The sequence below is a fragment of the Drosophila miranda genome (assembly GCF_003369915.1).
Source record: "Drosophila miranda strain MSH22 chromosome Y unlocalized genomic scaffold, D.miranda_PacBio2.1 Contig_Y2_pilon, whole genome shotgun sequence".
NCBI classification, from domain to species: domain Eukaryota; kingdom Metazoa; phylum Arthropoda; class Insecta; order Diptera; family Drosophilidae; genus Drosophila; species Drosophila miranda.
The window spans coordinates 36,473,559-36,489,440 of record NW_022881614.1 but is presented as its reverse complement, the minus strand read 5'-3'; the positions used below and the strand labels follow the sequence as shown (position 1 = coordinate 36,489,440).

General features: G+C 49.7%; 1 protein-coding gene, 1 long non-coding RNA gene and 1 pseudogene across 2 annotated transcripts; 1 reads left to right on the top strand and 2 right to left on the bottom strand.

Moving 5' to 3' along the window:
• The first annotated feature begins 338 nt into the window (after window positions 1–338).
• LOC117192455 lies at window positions 339–2,327 on the top strand (annotated as a pseudogene).
• Window positions 2,328–2,426: 99 nt separating this feature from the next.
• Window positions 2,427–2,791, bottom strand: LOC117192461. Its single transcript, XR_004474344.1, has 2 exons — window positions 2,558–2,791; window positions 2,427–2,491 (listed from the first exon to the last, which is right to left on the bottom strand). It is a non-coding gene; the product is annotated as an uncharacterized LOC117192461 (long non-coding RNA).
• A 10,740-nt stretch (window positions 2,792–13,531) lies between these two features.
• LOC117193982 lies at window positions 13,532–14,563 on the bottom strand. Its single transcript, XM_033398628.1, has one exon. It carries the CDS (start codon window positions 14,561–14,563, stop codon window positions 13,532–13,534), a length of 1,032 nt encoding a protein of 343 aa, XP_033254519.1.
• Between the last annotated feature and the right edge of the window lie 1,319 nt (window positions 14,564–15,882).

The following is a 15,882-nucleotide window of genomic DNA, read 5'->3' as shown; positions in this document are numbered from 1 at the left end:
ACAACCAAAACCGATGACGAGGGCCTCATCATGAAGAAACTGCGCTTCGAACAAAAGGCCATACCGGCCAAGGTCTTTGGCAGCCTCAAGCCGACAAATCAATCCGATTCCGATGAGGGATAAATCTTTTGTTTCTTTTGATTACGCGAAATATAAATGTATGTCTGTGGAGTACTTCCCTCGATTTGAGACCTATTCTTCGGAGACCTTTTCTTCGTTTTGTTCGGAAATTCATAAATTCCTCGAATCTCAGCAGGCGTTGGCAATGTTTCTCTGCCAGAGTTTGAGCCTTGGGATATCTCATTCCTTTCGAATCAGCTGTTGGAAGCACATCTATTCTGTCTATTTTTTAGATTTACAGTTTTTTTATTCGGAAAAAAAAGCAAAATTTGTCTGGAACTGTCTGAAAAATAAGAGAACTTTCGTAACATGTCGCGAGGGACTGTCACTATCATTAAGCGATGAAGTCTGTACGCTTGATGCACGCCCTGTGCAGGCGTGTCCAGCACACATTCCTGGCCAGACGCAGAGATGTGGAACAGCGACGGCACTACGCCGAGAAATGTGGCTCGGTGATCAAAGGCGTTAAGGTGGGTGTGTACGCCAAGGAGGGCGACCGCCAGCCCAAGATGACACCATCCGGCGAGAAGTTTGACGATCGCGTCCAGGGTAAGATCACTGATCACATACGCGAGACGGGCCTGAGTGGCCAGCTGGGAAAAGGCCGTGTCTTCATGAACGTGGATGCGGAGTTCCGTGCGGTGGCCGTGGTCGGCGTGGGACAGGAGGGGGCCGGCTTCAACGACCTGGAGATGATCGACGAGGGAATGGAGAACGCTCGCGTCGCTGCCGGCGTGGGGGCTCGTTCCCTTCAACTGCAGGGCTGCACAGATGTCTTCGTGGAGTCGATGGAGTATGCGGAGCAGGCGGCCGAGGGGAGCGCCTTGGCCGTCTGAAGCTACAACACCAACAAGCGCTGTCGGGACCGCACACTCATTCCCAAACTGGAGCTGTATGACTCTCCCGACTCGGATGCCTGGATGCGGGGCCTGTTCAAGGCCGAATCGCAGAACCTGGCCCGTCGCCTGGCCGATACGCCGGCCAATCAGATGACGCCCACAATCTTCGCCCAGTCAACGGTGGATGCCCTGTGCCCCTGCGGGGTATCCGTGGAGGTACGCAGCATGGACTGGATCGAGTCCAAGAGCTTGAACAGCTTCTTGATGGTGGCCAAGGGCAGCTGCGAGCACCGCACCCGAGGACAAGCCCATCCTCCTGCTGGGCAACGGCATCACATTCAACAGCGGAGGCCTCTGCCTCCGTCCCAAGGACTGCTTGTCCATGTACCGCAGCCACCTGCGTGGGCGTCATCCGAGCCGCCGCCGCGCTATCGCTGCCCCTAAACATAACGGCACTGCTGCCGCTGTGCGAGAACATGCCCTCCGGAATGGCTGCCAAGCCTGGCGACGTGGTGTCCCTCCTCAATGGCAAAACTCTCGGCTTCGTGGACGTCAGGAAGGCTGGTGTGATGGCCATGGCCGATCCCTTGCTCTACGCCCAGACGAGCTACAAGCCGCGCATGGTCGTGGACATTGCTACAGTGGGCTACGCCGTCTGCCCAGCGCTGGGCGGAGCAGCAGCCGGGATTTTCAGCAATTCGAACTTCGTCTACAAGCAGTTTGAGAAGGCCGGTGCCCTTACGGGGGATCGCGTTTGGCGTCTGCCCCTGTGGTGCTACTTCAAGGAGCTGATCATGCCGAACGACACCTTTGACATCAGCAACCGCGGACGTGGCCCCGCCTCCAGCTGCATCGCTGCCGCCGTTCTGCACGAGCTGGTGCCGTGCGTCGACTGGGCCCACCTGGACATCCGCAACGTGGGCATGCTCACGCGCTACAATCCGCTGCCATATTTGCTGAAGGACCGCATGACTGGCCGTCCCACTCGCACCATCGTTCAGTTTCTGTTTCAGATGGCTTGCCCCGACGGCAAGTAATCTGATTATGTTCGTTACACAATTCCTTTGTTAATGTTCCGCGTTCCAAATTTGTTGTTGATTGAAGTACCCCCACACCCCCCAACATTTTCACGCAAATTGCCAAGAGGTGCACAATATAGGGCAAATCTGGCCTACGTGAGGTCTTTACAAATCGGGCTCGTTAAAAACCTCGAAAAACATTTTTGCAATACAAATGGTGGAGAAATTAGCCGCTTATTTTACTTTTCCTCTCTTCTGTTCATCATTTCACTTCAACGCTCAAGCATCTATACTTATGCTCATTATTGCGTTGCTATTGCTTACAGAGGCTTTACATAGAGCTCTCACATGCACAGCCAAAAACCGCAACTGCACACACATGCACACGCATACAGCGATGCGTTCGCGTGATCTTCTATGTAATTCTCTTTCGCTCGCCTTCTTTTCGTTGAGTGGAGTTGCTTGGAAATTCCAGTTGCTGTACCGTTGCCTCTTAGCCGCGCCTTCCACTAACTTAAACCAATAATTTAATAGGATTATAAATACAATCAATGGCCGGAAAGAATTAGATATATTTACATATATATGTCAACGTGTCCCGTTTTTTTTGGTGATCTGTTGTTGTTATTCGACCAAAAATTGCTGCCTTCTCGTTTCATTTGTTGTACCGTTGTAGCTGAGCGTCTTTGGTGCTAAGTGCGTCTTGCGGGAAAAATTAGTGGATTATTCGCGCACAAAAAGAGCCGATCGCGGAAAGAAAAATATGAATAAATTATAAAATTCATTTGTGTTTCTGTTTGTTTTTTTTTTTTAATAGTGCTTTTGTTTGTGTTTGTGTGTGAATATAACGACAGAATGGAAACGGCAAGGAAAGAACAGAAAGAGAGAATGCAGCAAAAGTGGAAGAACCAGGAAGAAGGTAAGAAAATGTTGTTTATGTTTTTCTTTGCTGTACGATTATAGGCGATGAACTAAAAAGATATAAAACAAAATAAGCATCAATAGCCGAGTCGATTGAGTCATGTCTGTCTGTCCGTCTGTCCGTCCGTCCGTCTGTCCGTCTGTCCGTCCGTCCGTCTGTCCGTATGTCCGTCCCCTTCAGCGCCTAGTGCTCAAGATAATAAGAGCTAGAGCAACGATGTTTTGGATCCACACTTCTGTGATATGTCACTGCTACAAGAAAATTTCAAAACTTTGCCCCGCCCACTTCCGCCCCCACAAAGAGCGAAAATCTGTGGCATCCACAATTTCGACGATACGAGAAAACCAAAAACGCAGAATCGTAGAAGATGACTATATCTTCTAGAGTGCAAAATCTGAACCAGATCGTATAATTATTATAGCCAGAATCAAGAAAACAATTTCATTCTTTCTCGCTCTGTCTCTCTCTAACACAGGTTTCATGGTCGGTTTTGCCAATTGCAAAATATGAGTTCAAGGATCTCAGAACCTATAAGAGCCAGAGCAACCAAATTTGGTATCCACACTCCTGTGATATCGGACCTTGACCGTTTTGTGTCAAAATTTCGCCACACCCCCTTCCGCCCCCGCAAAGGACGAAAATCTGTGGCATCCACAAATCTCAGAGACTATTAACGCTAGAGAAACCAAATTTAGTATCCGCACTCCTGTTAGATCTCACTATAAAACGTATATCTCAAAATTTCGCCCCACCTCCTTCCGCACACACAAAGGACGAAAATCTGTTGCATCCACAATATTGAAGATTCGAGAAAACTAAAAAACGCAGAATAATAGATAATGACCATATCTATCAGACTGCTGAATCTGGATCAGATCAGATTATTTTTATAGCCAATAGGAACAAATCAATTTGCAGTGGCTACGCAGCGCCCGACGTCACGCTCAGACTGATTTTCTGTCTCTCTCGCACGCACTCTTTGTCGTGTTCAATATTAGCGGCGTCTGCCGGAGGAGAGCCATACTGACTTAGTATCGGGTATAACTGTAGAGTTGCGGTGTCCGCAGCAACTCACAACGTTCCCCCTCGTTGTTGTTGCTGTTGTTTCTGGTCAAGTGCTGTGAAGAGGTGGGGAATGAATGTTTATGTTTCCGACTAAAGTGCTTCTTTTGTAAATCACTTTCGAGCTCCAGAGCCATGCAAAGGCTGAGGTTGAAGGTTGAATTAAAATTCCTGCACTTATAATTATCTCCTGCTGTTGTCCTTTACGGACCCACATGTACATACATGTGTACATATGTACTTCCTTTCACCGCATGTATTTTCAAATGTCAATTAGTTGAGTTAATTGAGCGAAAGTGCAAAATGTGAACCGCAATATCGTTTATATAAATTTACGGAATTCACTCGCCTCTGTCAATCTTTTGGCTTCTATTGTCCCCTTGCCCCCCCTGGTCCACAGTTATTTGGCCTTTGTTGGGGCAGCAGAGCCCTTTTGCGAGGCCAGCTTTGCGCAGTTCGAGGAGCTGTCGTTGAACAAGCGCATGGAGGAGGTGGCCAAGAACGAGGAGGCCACCGAGGAGGACGACATCGATGTGGAGCTGCGCCTGTCGCGCTTCGAATACCTCATGGAGAGGCGTCTGCTGCTGCTGAACAGTGTCCTGCTGCGCCAGAATCCGCACAACGTTCACGAGTGGCACAAGAGGGTCAACCTGTACGAGATCATCAACACCTACACCGAGGCCGTGCAGACAGTCCAGCCCAAGCTGGCGGTGGGAAAGCTGCACACCCTCCGGGTGGAGTTTGCCAAGTTCTACGAGTCCAATGGCCAGGTGGAGGACGCCCGCGTGGTCTTCGAGCGGGGCACCGAGGTGGAGTACGTCAAGTACGTTTTCCATCTTCGATGGACTTTGATGGATACTGTTGTGTTCTCGTCGCGTTTCTCTGTTGGCTAATGGATAACACTTTTCCATCTTTGATGGACCCACCCCCTTCCCGCTTATGATTATTTTGCTTTTTATTCCCCCATTTTATTTTTGCTTATTCACAATTTTTATTTAGCCCTTTATTTCTGTTTATTTTAATTGCTATTTAATTCTTACATGCTACCGTCGACCTGTCTTCTTCATCCCGTGCTGCTTGGACCCTCCTTGGCCTGGGTGAGTTCTCCCGACCCGGATGACTTTTACTCAACCCTTTCTCCCTTTCCAGCTCGCCCTCTGCCCTCAATGCGGGCCGCTTGCCGCGATTCCGCTCGTGAACAATGGGTCCTCCGACCCTCCGCCCGGGCTGGAATCTTTGGCTCACATCCCAGGGCAACTCCTATGCGCCACCGGCCGGACTCTTTTGACAGGTGTCTCCCTCACACAGTGGCTCGGACCCGAGGATCATCCGACTCCTCGCCCGGTAGTCCACGCATGAGCGGCACCCGTCGTTCCGGCCCGACGCTCGTAGTTGCCCTGTGAGTCCGCGTTGAGGCGTGAGCCTGGTCCCTGGGTTTTTTCCTGGTCATCCGCTGTCTGAGATTACCCTCCCCGACCCCGGATTCGCCTCCCAGCTTTGGGTGACGCGTTTCCTGTTCAGGTTTGCTGAGCTTTTCCTCTTCTCGTTTTATTTTTCTTTATTCCTACTAATTTTCTCTTTTTTTTCAGATTTCTCCAACCACGGTCTTCCTGTTCCCCTTTTTTTTTAATCCAAGTGCACAAGTCCATCACCCTGCGTGCTGACGAGTCTCGTGCGTGTCCTGCGCGGCACCCTTCCCCAGTGTCCTGCGTGGCACTCTACCGTTCCTGGTCCTGCGTGACCCTTTAGGGCGACCCATTACAGCCATTCCCCTTCACCCCTGTGTCTCTCGCTCCTCGGGTTGGGGTTTCAGATCTCGAATGTGTGCCGTTCTCTTCTTCCTGTCGCCCTCCTTTCTTAGGTTGCAGATAACTGGGGATATAAAGTCCTCTATCTGGTATGGCCCATCGTACCTTGGTGCCAGCTTCGCGGCGAATCCCTCCGCTGCATTGGAAAGGTGGTGCTGTTTGGCCCACACGACCTCTTCCACTTTGGTCTCCACGGTCTTCTTCTCAGGTTGTAATGCCTGGCCTGATCCTGGGCTGCCCTTTCCAAGTTGCGTCGAACCAACTGAAACAGCTCCTTTAATTTCTTCGCATTTTCATCCGGCGTCTCTGTGCCTTGTCCCGTGCCTACCGTCTCCTCGGCATATAGGGCCTTTGGCAGCCGGGGTTCCCTTCCTTGCACCACGAACGGCGGTGAATATCCCGTTGTATCCGACACTCCCGAATTCATGGCCAGCATTAGCTCCAGCCATTTTTCGTCCCAACACCTTTGATCACCCTCGGTGAACTGAGCTATCATGGTCTTTACCGTTCTGTTCGTTCGCTCTGTCGGATTCTCTTGCGGCGTGTATGGCGCCGTAAACTGGTGGCGAACTCCTAGCTGCTCCAGGAATCTTTTAAATGCCCTGCTTGCAAACTGCACCCCATTGTCCGTAATGAAGACTTTGGGCGCCCCAAAACGGGCTATGATGCGCTCTCGACAGGCTTTTATTAGGGCCTCGGCTGTGGCCTTCCTCAGCGGCACCACTCGGTCCACTTTGAGAATCGATCCACTAGCACCAACAGCATCGAGTTCCCATGCTTCGACCTCGGCAGAGGACCCACAAAGTCCGCGCATACCGTTGCCCATGGTTCTTCCGGCACCTGTGTCAACATTTCTCCTGCCGCTTGTAGCTGACTTGGCTTAAAACGAAGACATAGTTCGCACTTCCGCACGTAGGCCCTCACGTCCCTGTACATCCCTGGCCAGTAATATCTTGCCGCCACCCTCGCCGCGGTTCTCAACAGCAAGCCGGCGCGGCGCCACTTCGCTGTCTATAGTTCTCCCTCCTCCACCTCCTGGCCATCGTCCTCCTGGCCATCGTCCTCTGCTGTTCTTGGCCTTATTCTTTGTTTCTTTTTGCTGTTTAACATGGAATAGCAAATGTAGTCCATTGAAAAGTTGCTGCTGGCCAAAGTTCTGCTCAAAGTTTTAGTTGGCACGAGTTTTGGTAAATTGAAAAATGTTGCCACTGCTTTAAGAGTGGGGTCCGGCTTTGGCCGGAAATGTGCCAGGCATACGGTGGAGCGGAGTGCGGAAAGCGTGCCCCCAAAAACACGAAAGGCGGAAACGCAGCTAACAATAAAAGCCAAAAAGGGCATAAAACTCCAACTTCCGTTTAGAATTTCGCAACGTTCCGTTTTTAGACCCTCTTGTAGCTTTGTGGTCTGCCCCTGCCATGTGGTCACAGCCGAGGGGGTGGGCGGTGGGGGTGCCAGGCGTCCTCTGGCCGCACACTAAGTTGCACACCTGGGAATTAATGCGGCGGGCACTCGAAAGGCGTTTTCCGAAGTTGAATTTCACGTGGAAATGGAAACGGGAAAGTGCTTGGAGTCTATAGAGTGCATGGAGTGGATGGAGGCTGCCAATTGGGAGGGGAGGCAGCAACAAACTAGCAAAAGGTGTGAAGGCCAACAAATTGAAAGAAGCAGAATGCTGCCTCTACTGCTGCCTGATTCAGCAATCTGATAGATATGGTCATTATCTATGATTCTGCGTTTTTAGTTTTCTCGAATGTGCAATATTGTGGATGCAACAGATTTTCGTCCTTTGTGTGGGCGGAAGGGGGTGGGGCGAAATTTTGAGATACACGTTTTATAGTAAGATCTAACAGAAGTGCGGATACCAAATTTGGTTACTCTAGCCTTAATAGTCTCTGAGATTTTTGAATATCGACAGATTTTCGTCCTTTGCGGGGGCGGAAGGGGGTGTGGCGAAATTTTGAAACAAACTCGTCTCGGTCCGATATATTAGGAGTGTGGATACCAAATTTGGTTGCTCTAGCTTTTATAGTCTCTGAGATCTAGGCGCTAATGTTTTACTCTAAGCAAAGCCGCCTATGTTACGTGTGTGTTAGAGAGAGACAGGGCGAGAAGAAATGAAATTGTTTTCTTGATGCTGGCTATAATAATAATACGATCCAATTTAGATTCCGCAGTCTTAAAGATATGGTCATTCTCTACGATTCTACGTTTTTGGTTTTCTCATATCTTTAAAATTGTGGATGCCACAGATTTTCGTCCTTTGTGGGGCCGGAAGTGGGCGGGGCGAAGTTTTGAAATATTTTTGTAGCAGTGACATATCACAGAAGTCTGGATCCAAAACATCGTTGCTCTAGCTCTTATAGTTACACACATCCACATTTACCACAAATATAATATACCCCAATACTCATTTTGAGTATCGGGTATAAAAATTACACTCCAACATGGCAAACAGTGGGCTTGTGAAGTTTGTGCACTGCTCTAGCGGCAGTTATCTTTGGGCCACAAAGGATTCTCCATAGAGATGGCACTTTTTTGTTTGGTTTTTCAAATGCAGGGCTTCACAATATTTGCCTGGCCTTTGGCCCCACATCAAACAAACAAATGCATAGTTAAGGCCATTAAATGGACAATCAGATGACGATGCATGCCACAAACACTCGCATTTCAAATGCAATGCAATTATTATCATCTTTCACTCGATTTGATGCCTCGAAGGCAGTGCATCAACCGACACTTTCTCCCTCCCTCTCTCTTTCTGTCTCTTATTACATAATTTCGACTGCCTGCCCAAGACGTTCTCGGGCTACAGCAATATAGAGGAGGAATCCCTTCACTTGATTGATTGATTGTTTAATGGTGTTTTGTTGAAATTATTGAGAGTATCGGAATCCGAGAGATAATCAATAGAGCTAGAGAATTCCCAATAAATATCGCGTACAAGCGGATATCCCCCTTTTCCCATTAATTCCTTTACTAGTGTTGGGTCGTTCATCAAAGAACTGCATTCACTGGACTAAATAAAATGAATAAGTTTATCTTAATCGTTCATTTGTATCCATCTTTCGGTGTTTTTTCGGTATTTGAACAAAAACGAAGGATCTAAAAGAACGAATGAACGCTCACGAACATTGGTATTGTAGGCCGTCCAAACCCGGGGATTGTGCTCACTAATATCGCTGTGTGGGTGAACTGTATCTATACGCAAACACAAACCCGTTGATTTATGATAACTCTTCTGTAACGTCTCTCGTGATCGCCATTTAGAATGTGGCCAGCATCTCTCTCGTATCGATGATTCTTATACGATAAATGACCATTGGTATTTCCACTAGCCATACAGTACTTATATACTGTATCTTTGTTATCTAAATACTAATCGACTGTCGTAATAAGTATTTCCTTGCTACAGTATCGAACATCACAACGAACATAGCAAAATGCTAGCGGAAAGTCATAATGTTCCGTCTTAAAAATTTGTTTAAACTATCGAACATATTTGCAGGAGCATTCTAAACTGTCAAACAAAGAATTTGTTTCGATCAGGGCCGTCCAGAGGCGAATTTTCGTCGAACACAACAAATTCGACGAAGTAGTTCGTACAAGTTGGTACAAGTTCGATGAAATGAAAGGTGAATGTTGTTTTTTCTGTTGTTATACGACAGAAACCAGAGAGAGAGATAACGTGTCTGAACATTTCTGAACGTGTCGTCGGGCGCTGCGTTTCGGCTATAAAAATGATCCGATCTGATCCAGATTCAGCAATCTGGTAGAAACCTTTTCCTTGTGGAAGCCACAGATCTTCGTCCTTTGTGGGGGCGGAAGAGGGTCGTTCGAAATTTGGAAGTACACGGGCAATAGTGAGATCTAACTGGAGCGTGAAGACCAAATTTGGTTGCTCTAGCCTTAATAGTCTCTGAGCACTAGGCGCTCATAGGGACGGACGGACAGTCAGGGCTCAATCGACTTGGCTAGTGATGCTGATCAAGAATATATATGTATACACTTTATGGGGTCGGAAACGCTTCCTTCTGGACGTCACCACAAATCGAATATACCCCTATGCTCATTTGTATTCCTCTGTTTGCTGTGCGCCGACTTTATTGACCAACTGTGGGGCACACACACACACACACACAAACAGTATTTGCGATTCATTCTTTTGGCCTTTTTGTCGGCTCTTGGCCTTGGTTTGTTGTCGTTCTTTGGGCTTTTGTAAAAGCAACCGAAAATAAATTAAGTGGAAGTAAGTCGCAACGAAGTGATACATAATTCTTTTTGGTGTACTTTTCGCGTGTCCTCCTTGGGGGAAAACATTCTCATCGTTGAGTGCAACGCTCTCTTCGGTTTAATCTGGGGATGGGATGGCCTTTTGGGGTTGGGGCTGCTAATTAGTCGCCGCGTCGCCCGCTCTGAGATCCCGATTATTGGCTGGAGGCCGCAAACTCGGACCTAAATCAATGCGAAACTTTAATGAACTTTCCTTTTTTGTGCGGGGTCGTTGGGGACCTTTGAAACTGTATACCCCCCAAAAAAAGACAGCGAGCGACAGAGGGAGACAGGGACAAGGAAATTTTCAGCCCCAACTAAAAGGTAACTTAATATACCGTAATTTGGCTTTAATGACCAGACCAAGGGGAAGGTGGCCTTGGCGCCTAAATAGCCTAAATAACTTAATATCAACCTGAAACGCCGTGATTGAGAGGACTACTCCTGGAGGCGGCGTTTTTCCAGTTTATTACTACTTAACTAAGCCAACGATATCATTTGATTACAACCAACGAGGCCAGAACACGGGAGCTGCCAACTTGCCAAGGCCCGGACGGGAATTTCACTTTCAACGCGAGATTTAACAGCGGCGCTCCTTGGAGCTTACTCTGGTTTCTCTCCCTCTCTCTCTCTCTCTCTCCAGCCAGCCAGACTCTCAGAGGCGATTAACGTGTTTCGTTTCACTGAACTTTTACGCTCTGCTTCCCCACTGTGCCCCGGGAATCCCCCTGGTCCCTGGGTCCATGCCGAGCTCTGCTATTTAGCACCGGGACGGTGGTGTCTCTCTCTCTTCTGTGGCACACGAAACTTTTACCTGCTGCACGCTTGACCCAACAAAGGACAGCGACAGCGACAGGGGAATGGGGAATGGGAGAGTGCCATTGGCAGCGTGTGGGCTGGGAGTGGGAGTGACCTTCGTCGCTGACAGCAGCCGTCATTAACCTTTCATGATGAGGGAGCCCGTGGCCGGGTAAGGCGGCAAGGTGGGGCTTTCTACTTCTCGGGAAATCAGCAGCCATCGGAAGTGAAGCCAAAACTTTCTCAAGTGCTTCGAGACGATGTAACATCCCACGGCAGGGATCTCTGCTTTTTGTTTTCCCGAACTTTAACTGCTGGTTGGGGGGTTTCCGACGGTGGAGGGAGGCCTCCCCCCCCAGCGCTGTAAACTGTAGGTAAGTTAGGTAAGTTGGCTTTAATTCGTCTGCTGGCACTGTGACAGTTTTCCGTGCACTGACCCAGTTTTCCCTCGGTGTGGCTCCCACAGCCACAGCCACACGATTTTCGTTTAACAAACCGCCGGCCGCAGCGGCATATAATTTTTTGGCAACCACAGCTGTGTCTGTGTCCTGGTTCCGCTTATTGTGTAGAATTTTTTCCATTAGCCAAAACGAAAGCAGAGAAAATCGTGGCCAGAAATTCCACCTTACAGCCGATTCATAATCTGTGAGCACACAACCTTGAGGCCGCTCTTTAATGTGGCACATAGTCCCCGCCCCCCTACCGCACTGCTGCTGAGGGCCCATGGCCATACCTTGCTGCACTTAGGATCCGCATTCGAAGGCATTTCTTAGCGCAAAATCAATAGCCAACGCGGCGGTCGAGGGGGAAAAGGCAGCCATGATGACAATATATTGTGGGTGGTGGGGGGAGGGGGTGGCGGAGAGTAAAGAAACGAGGAACAACTGTCGCTACATACTCATAAACGTAATCATGATGAAGCAACGACTGGGATGACGGCGACGACTACAATGTCGACTGACTGCCCTCGAGTATTTTACCCTTGACAAATCCTTGTGCCACAGCAGCAAATGGAAAAAGCGACAGACGGAGAAAGGGAGAGGCAATGGCAAGTGCGCAGCAGAATGTCTAAATGAGTGCAGGACCACGGATTCTGGATAGGGGATCCAGTGAATGAGCAAACTCGCTGGCTTTCCCGACTCCCCGACTGCTTGCTAGGTGCCACTGACAATGGCGATCACAAATCGGTCGGGTGGTGGCTTCAAGACAAACCATGCCCCCACACCCCCACTGTCGGGGCACCGGAGCCCTTGGCTTGTCCCACCCTCGTGATGGATGACAATAAACCCGACAAGCGGTGACGACAATTGTTTGTTGCCAGTCGCTCTCTCTCTCTCTCTCTCTCTCTCTCTCTCTCCCTCTCTCTCTCTCTCTCTCTCTCACTCCCCATCATTATCCCCGCTTGTGCTCCAGCTCTACTTAGCGGAGCATTTGTTAGCCCCAAACAATAGTAGTGGTAGAAGGAGCCAGATGGCCCCCTGACTTTTCCCAGCATTAAAGTTTTGCTTTAAAATGTCCAAAACAATGAGTTATTGGAGACGGGCAATCGATTATCCATTCCAATGGGAGTCGGATAGTGCCCATATATTTAGATATTGATTATCTCCCAGCCACCAGGGCATCGAAGGAAACGAAGCGGCGGACGTACTAGCTAAGGAAGGCGTCGGGCTGGAGAATAGGAGAATCGAGAACGTGCCTGTCTCCCTCAGAACGCTGCAAGGCGATCTAGAGAAGCAGGCTAGATCACAGACTGATAGCAGGTGGAGGAGTACCACCACCTGCAGAACCTCGAAGAAAATGTGCAAGGAGCGCAACGAGAAACTTAGCCACTACCTACTGCACCTACCACGAAAGGACTGTAGATTGCTAGTGGGAATACTAACAGGTCACTGTCTGGCTGCTGCACATGCAGCAAAGCTAGGCATCACCAACAGAGACAGTTGTAGGAAATGTGAGGAACCTGGGGCTATCGAAACCCTGGAACATCTCATCTGCAACTGTCCGGCTCTCTCAAGGGCAAGGAGAAGATACCTGGGCGCCCCAGTGTTGGCATCACTGGAAGATGCCTCCAAAAGGACGCCACAGGAACTGCTGGCCTATGCTAAAAACACCTCGATTCTCGGGGACTTTTAAAACCACATTAACACTACCGCGACGGTTCATACACCCCCCCATCCGGATAACTAAGGGCCATATTGGCCTATGCGTGGCCCCGCTGAGGGCCGTCCGGGTTAACCTAACCTAACCTATCTCCTATAAAATGTACACTGCTTTCGATTTCGACGGGGCTTTTTGTTGTTTTCTCTGCTGCTGTGCACTGCTTTGCCCTGCTTTGCCTGTTAATGCTCTTTGGACTGCTTATTTGCTCAATCTTCTGCTGTTATTTGAATATACGCTGCTTTGTGCTTGCATGAACTTTGAACTGCTTTCTATGCACTCTAAACTGTGCTTTTCCACTGCTGCTTCTTGCGATCTTTTGAATAGCTGCCATTTGCACTGCTTTATCTTCTCATCCACTGTCAATGCCTTGCCAGCTTTGACGCTCCCCTGCGTCGTTTATTTGCACTGCTTGCACTGACTCCGAGCTATGCATATGCCTCTACTCATTTGAACTGCTTATTGTTGCACTGCTTCGTCCTTTGTATCAACGTTCCTCTGCTTCTTCTGCTGATCATCATTTTCTTGCTGCTACTCTTAATGGTCCCGCGAATCTTCTCCCTTTCCCTCAGTTTCTGGACACTTCGTAGCCCGTGGATCGGCATCGGGTGGCATGTTCTTGGCGGCACCGGCTGCACATTTCATGTTTTGTGCTGCTTCTTCATGGTCCAGCCTTCTGTCGCGTGCCGCCGCCAATTTATCGAAGATTTTCCGCTTCTCGTAGGTGACGCAGGCCACCTTCACGCCGGTTACCATGCAGCTCAAGAGGCTTTCCATGGCATTCCAGTCCACTGGCTGTCTTATTTCGTTGGCTGACGGCGCCCCTTTGGCGATCTGGCTCTCGGGTTGTTGTTGTTGTTGCAACGTCGCCATTTTGTCCGCCGCCGTCTCACAGGTTGGCGCTGGAGATTTGTTGGCCACCGATTTCCCGCTGGTTGGTTCTTGAGTTTGTTTGCTCTTTTTCCCCTTGCCATCGTCCAAGAAGTTTTGGTATACGGCACAGGGGTCCTTCTTTGAAGATTTGTTCTCCTTCCCCTGGCCGCAGGAGTCATTCTTCGAAGCCTTAGGTTCTGCCTTGCCGCAGGCACTCTCCTTAGAAGCTTTCGGTTCCGGCTTGCTGCAGGAGTCCTTCTTCGAAGCCTTAGACTCTGTCTGGCCGCAGGCACTCTCCTTCGAAGCCTTAAGCTTCGCCTGGCCGCAGGCACTCTCCTTCCAAGCCTTCTCCTCCTTCGGCTTGGCACAATGATTCGGCTCCTTCGGCGGCTCTTTCTTCGCCTTCTTTTTCTCCATCTCCGCCAAATACTTGCGCCTCCTGTCGAGCCTCGTATTTGATGGCTTCGCCTGGCAATCCTTCTCCATTTTCGGGGCCACAGAAGATTCATCGCAGGGGTCCTTCTTGTAGCTTGTGCATCCCGGTGGCTTTTTGTCGGCTTTCGGCTTGGGAGGGCCACAGTTCTTGTCCGCCTTCTGCAGCAAGTGCGATCTGGGTTCCGGCATCAAATGCTTCCATCGGGATGGCTGCAACTGTGGCAACAGCAGCCGCACGGGCACGGGTCGGCCACAAATCATTGTAAATTTTGCACAAATTTTGGATAAGTTTTTGAGTTAAGTTTTAGCCGAAAGAATCGTTTTCGCCCCCGGGGGATCCCTCCACTGACAATCAAATCAACATTTTCCACATGTGGCAGGTGGCAGGTGGCATTTAGCAGGCGGCAGGTGCCCCCATTAAAACATAACCGTGTCAAACACCTGCCCGACCTCTTGCTTAAAAATTAATAGCGACAACAGCGAAGACAAGTTGCACAAATGAAGTGAAAATTAATTTCTAAATGCGGGAAATTAACAAATTACAAACAACGGAATGACGATGGGCGGCTGGCAGGCGGAAGCAGACATGCCATAATTTACATCCTCCAGTGGCCACCCCGTTCACTCCTTTGGCCTGCCACAGAGGCGCTGCGGTCGCTCTTTCAACATTTAATTAAGTTGTTGCTCCATTTTATGTTCGACAAAATGACGTAGCGTTCCCACATGCCACATTCCCCACGTGGGGTGGTGTGTGGCTGCGCAGTGAGACTTCAGCAAAAATTGAAAAACAAAAACATTCCATCACTGAAAATCATTTGTCAAAATTCAGTTTTTCGAAAATTGCTAGACCAAAAATTACAGATATCTGAAAATTAGACCCAGAACAGCAAGGACTCGCATTGAGACCATGAGCATGAGAAGGATGGGCCTCCTGCACGGCCTCCTGCGGGACAAGCCGCCGCGAGGGCCATGTCCCTTGACCATGGCCCAGAGCCAGCAGCAGATCTACTGCAGGAATCCCGGGGAGGATATTTGCAAGCTTAAAAGGCAACTGGAGGAGGCCACCCAGAGGCGCAAGGAGGCCGAGGCGGCGGCGGAGGCCGAAAGACAGGCGGCAATGATCAAGAATCGGGTGGACAAGTGCATCATAGAGAAGAGGAAGGCGTTCAAGGAGTGCGTCGAGGGTTCCGCCGACAAGCAGCAGCAGGACATCCTGCGGATAATGATGCGCTGCCTGAAGACGGGCATCCGGAAGATCTGCGCCGACAGTGTCATGAGCGCGTTCTGCCGGGCAAAGGCGGAGGCAGGCGCGAATAAGATCCGGCAAATGTTGAAGCAATGCGGCGAAAAGTTCCCGAAGGGGGCCGGCTCAAACAGAGAGCCCAATGCGGTGGATCTCATCCAGAAGAAGTGCCGGGGAATGGCCGAAAACAATAAGCTACAGGCTCCGGGAGGAAATCAGGCAGAGCGCCCCGATTCGCCAAGAAGGTGGATCAGTGCGTGGCCAGTGAGTGGAAGGATCTGTGCTCTTCGCGCTGCAATCTCAGCGAGAAGCAGCAGGTGGAGCTGGACCGCATGCA

Bases quoted from the DNA above. Each gene is read 5' to 3' on its own strand.
- LOC117193982 (XM_033398628.1), bottom strand. From the start codon at position 14,563: ATGATTTGTGGCCGACCCGTGCCCGTGCGGCTGCTGTTGCCACAGTTG.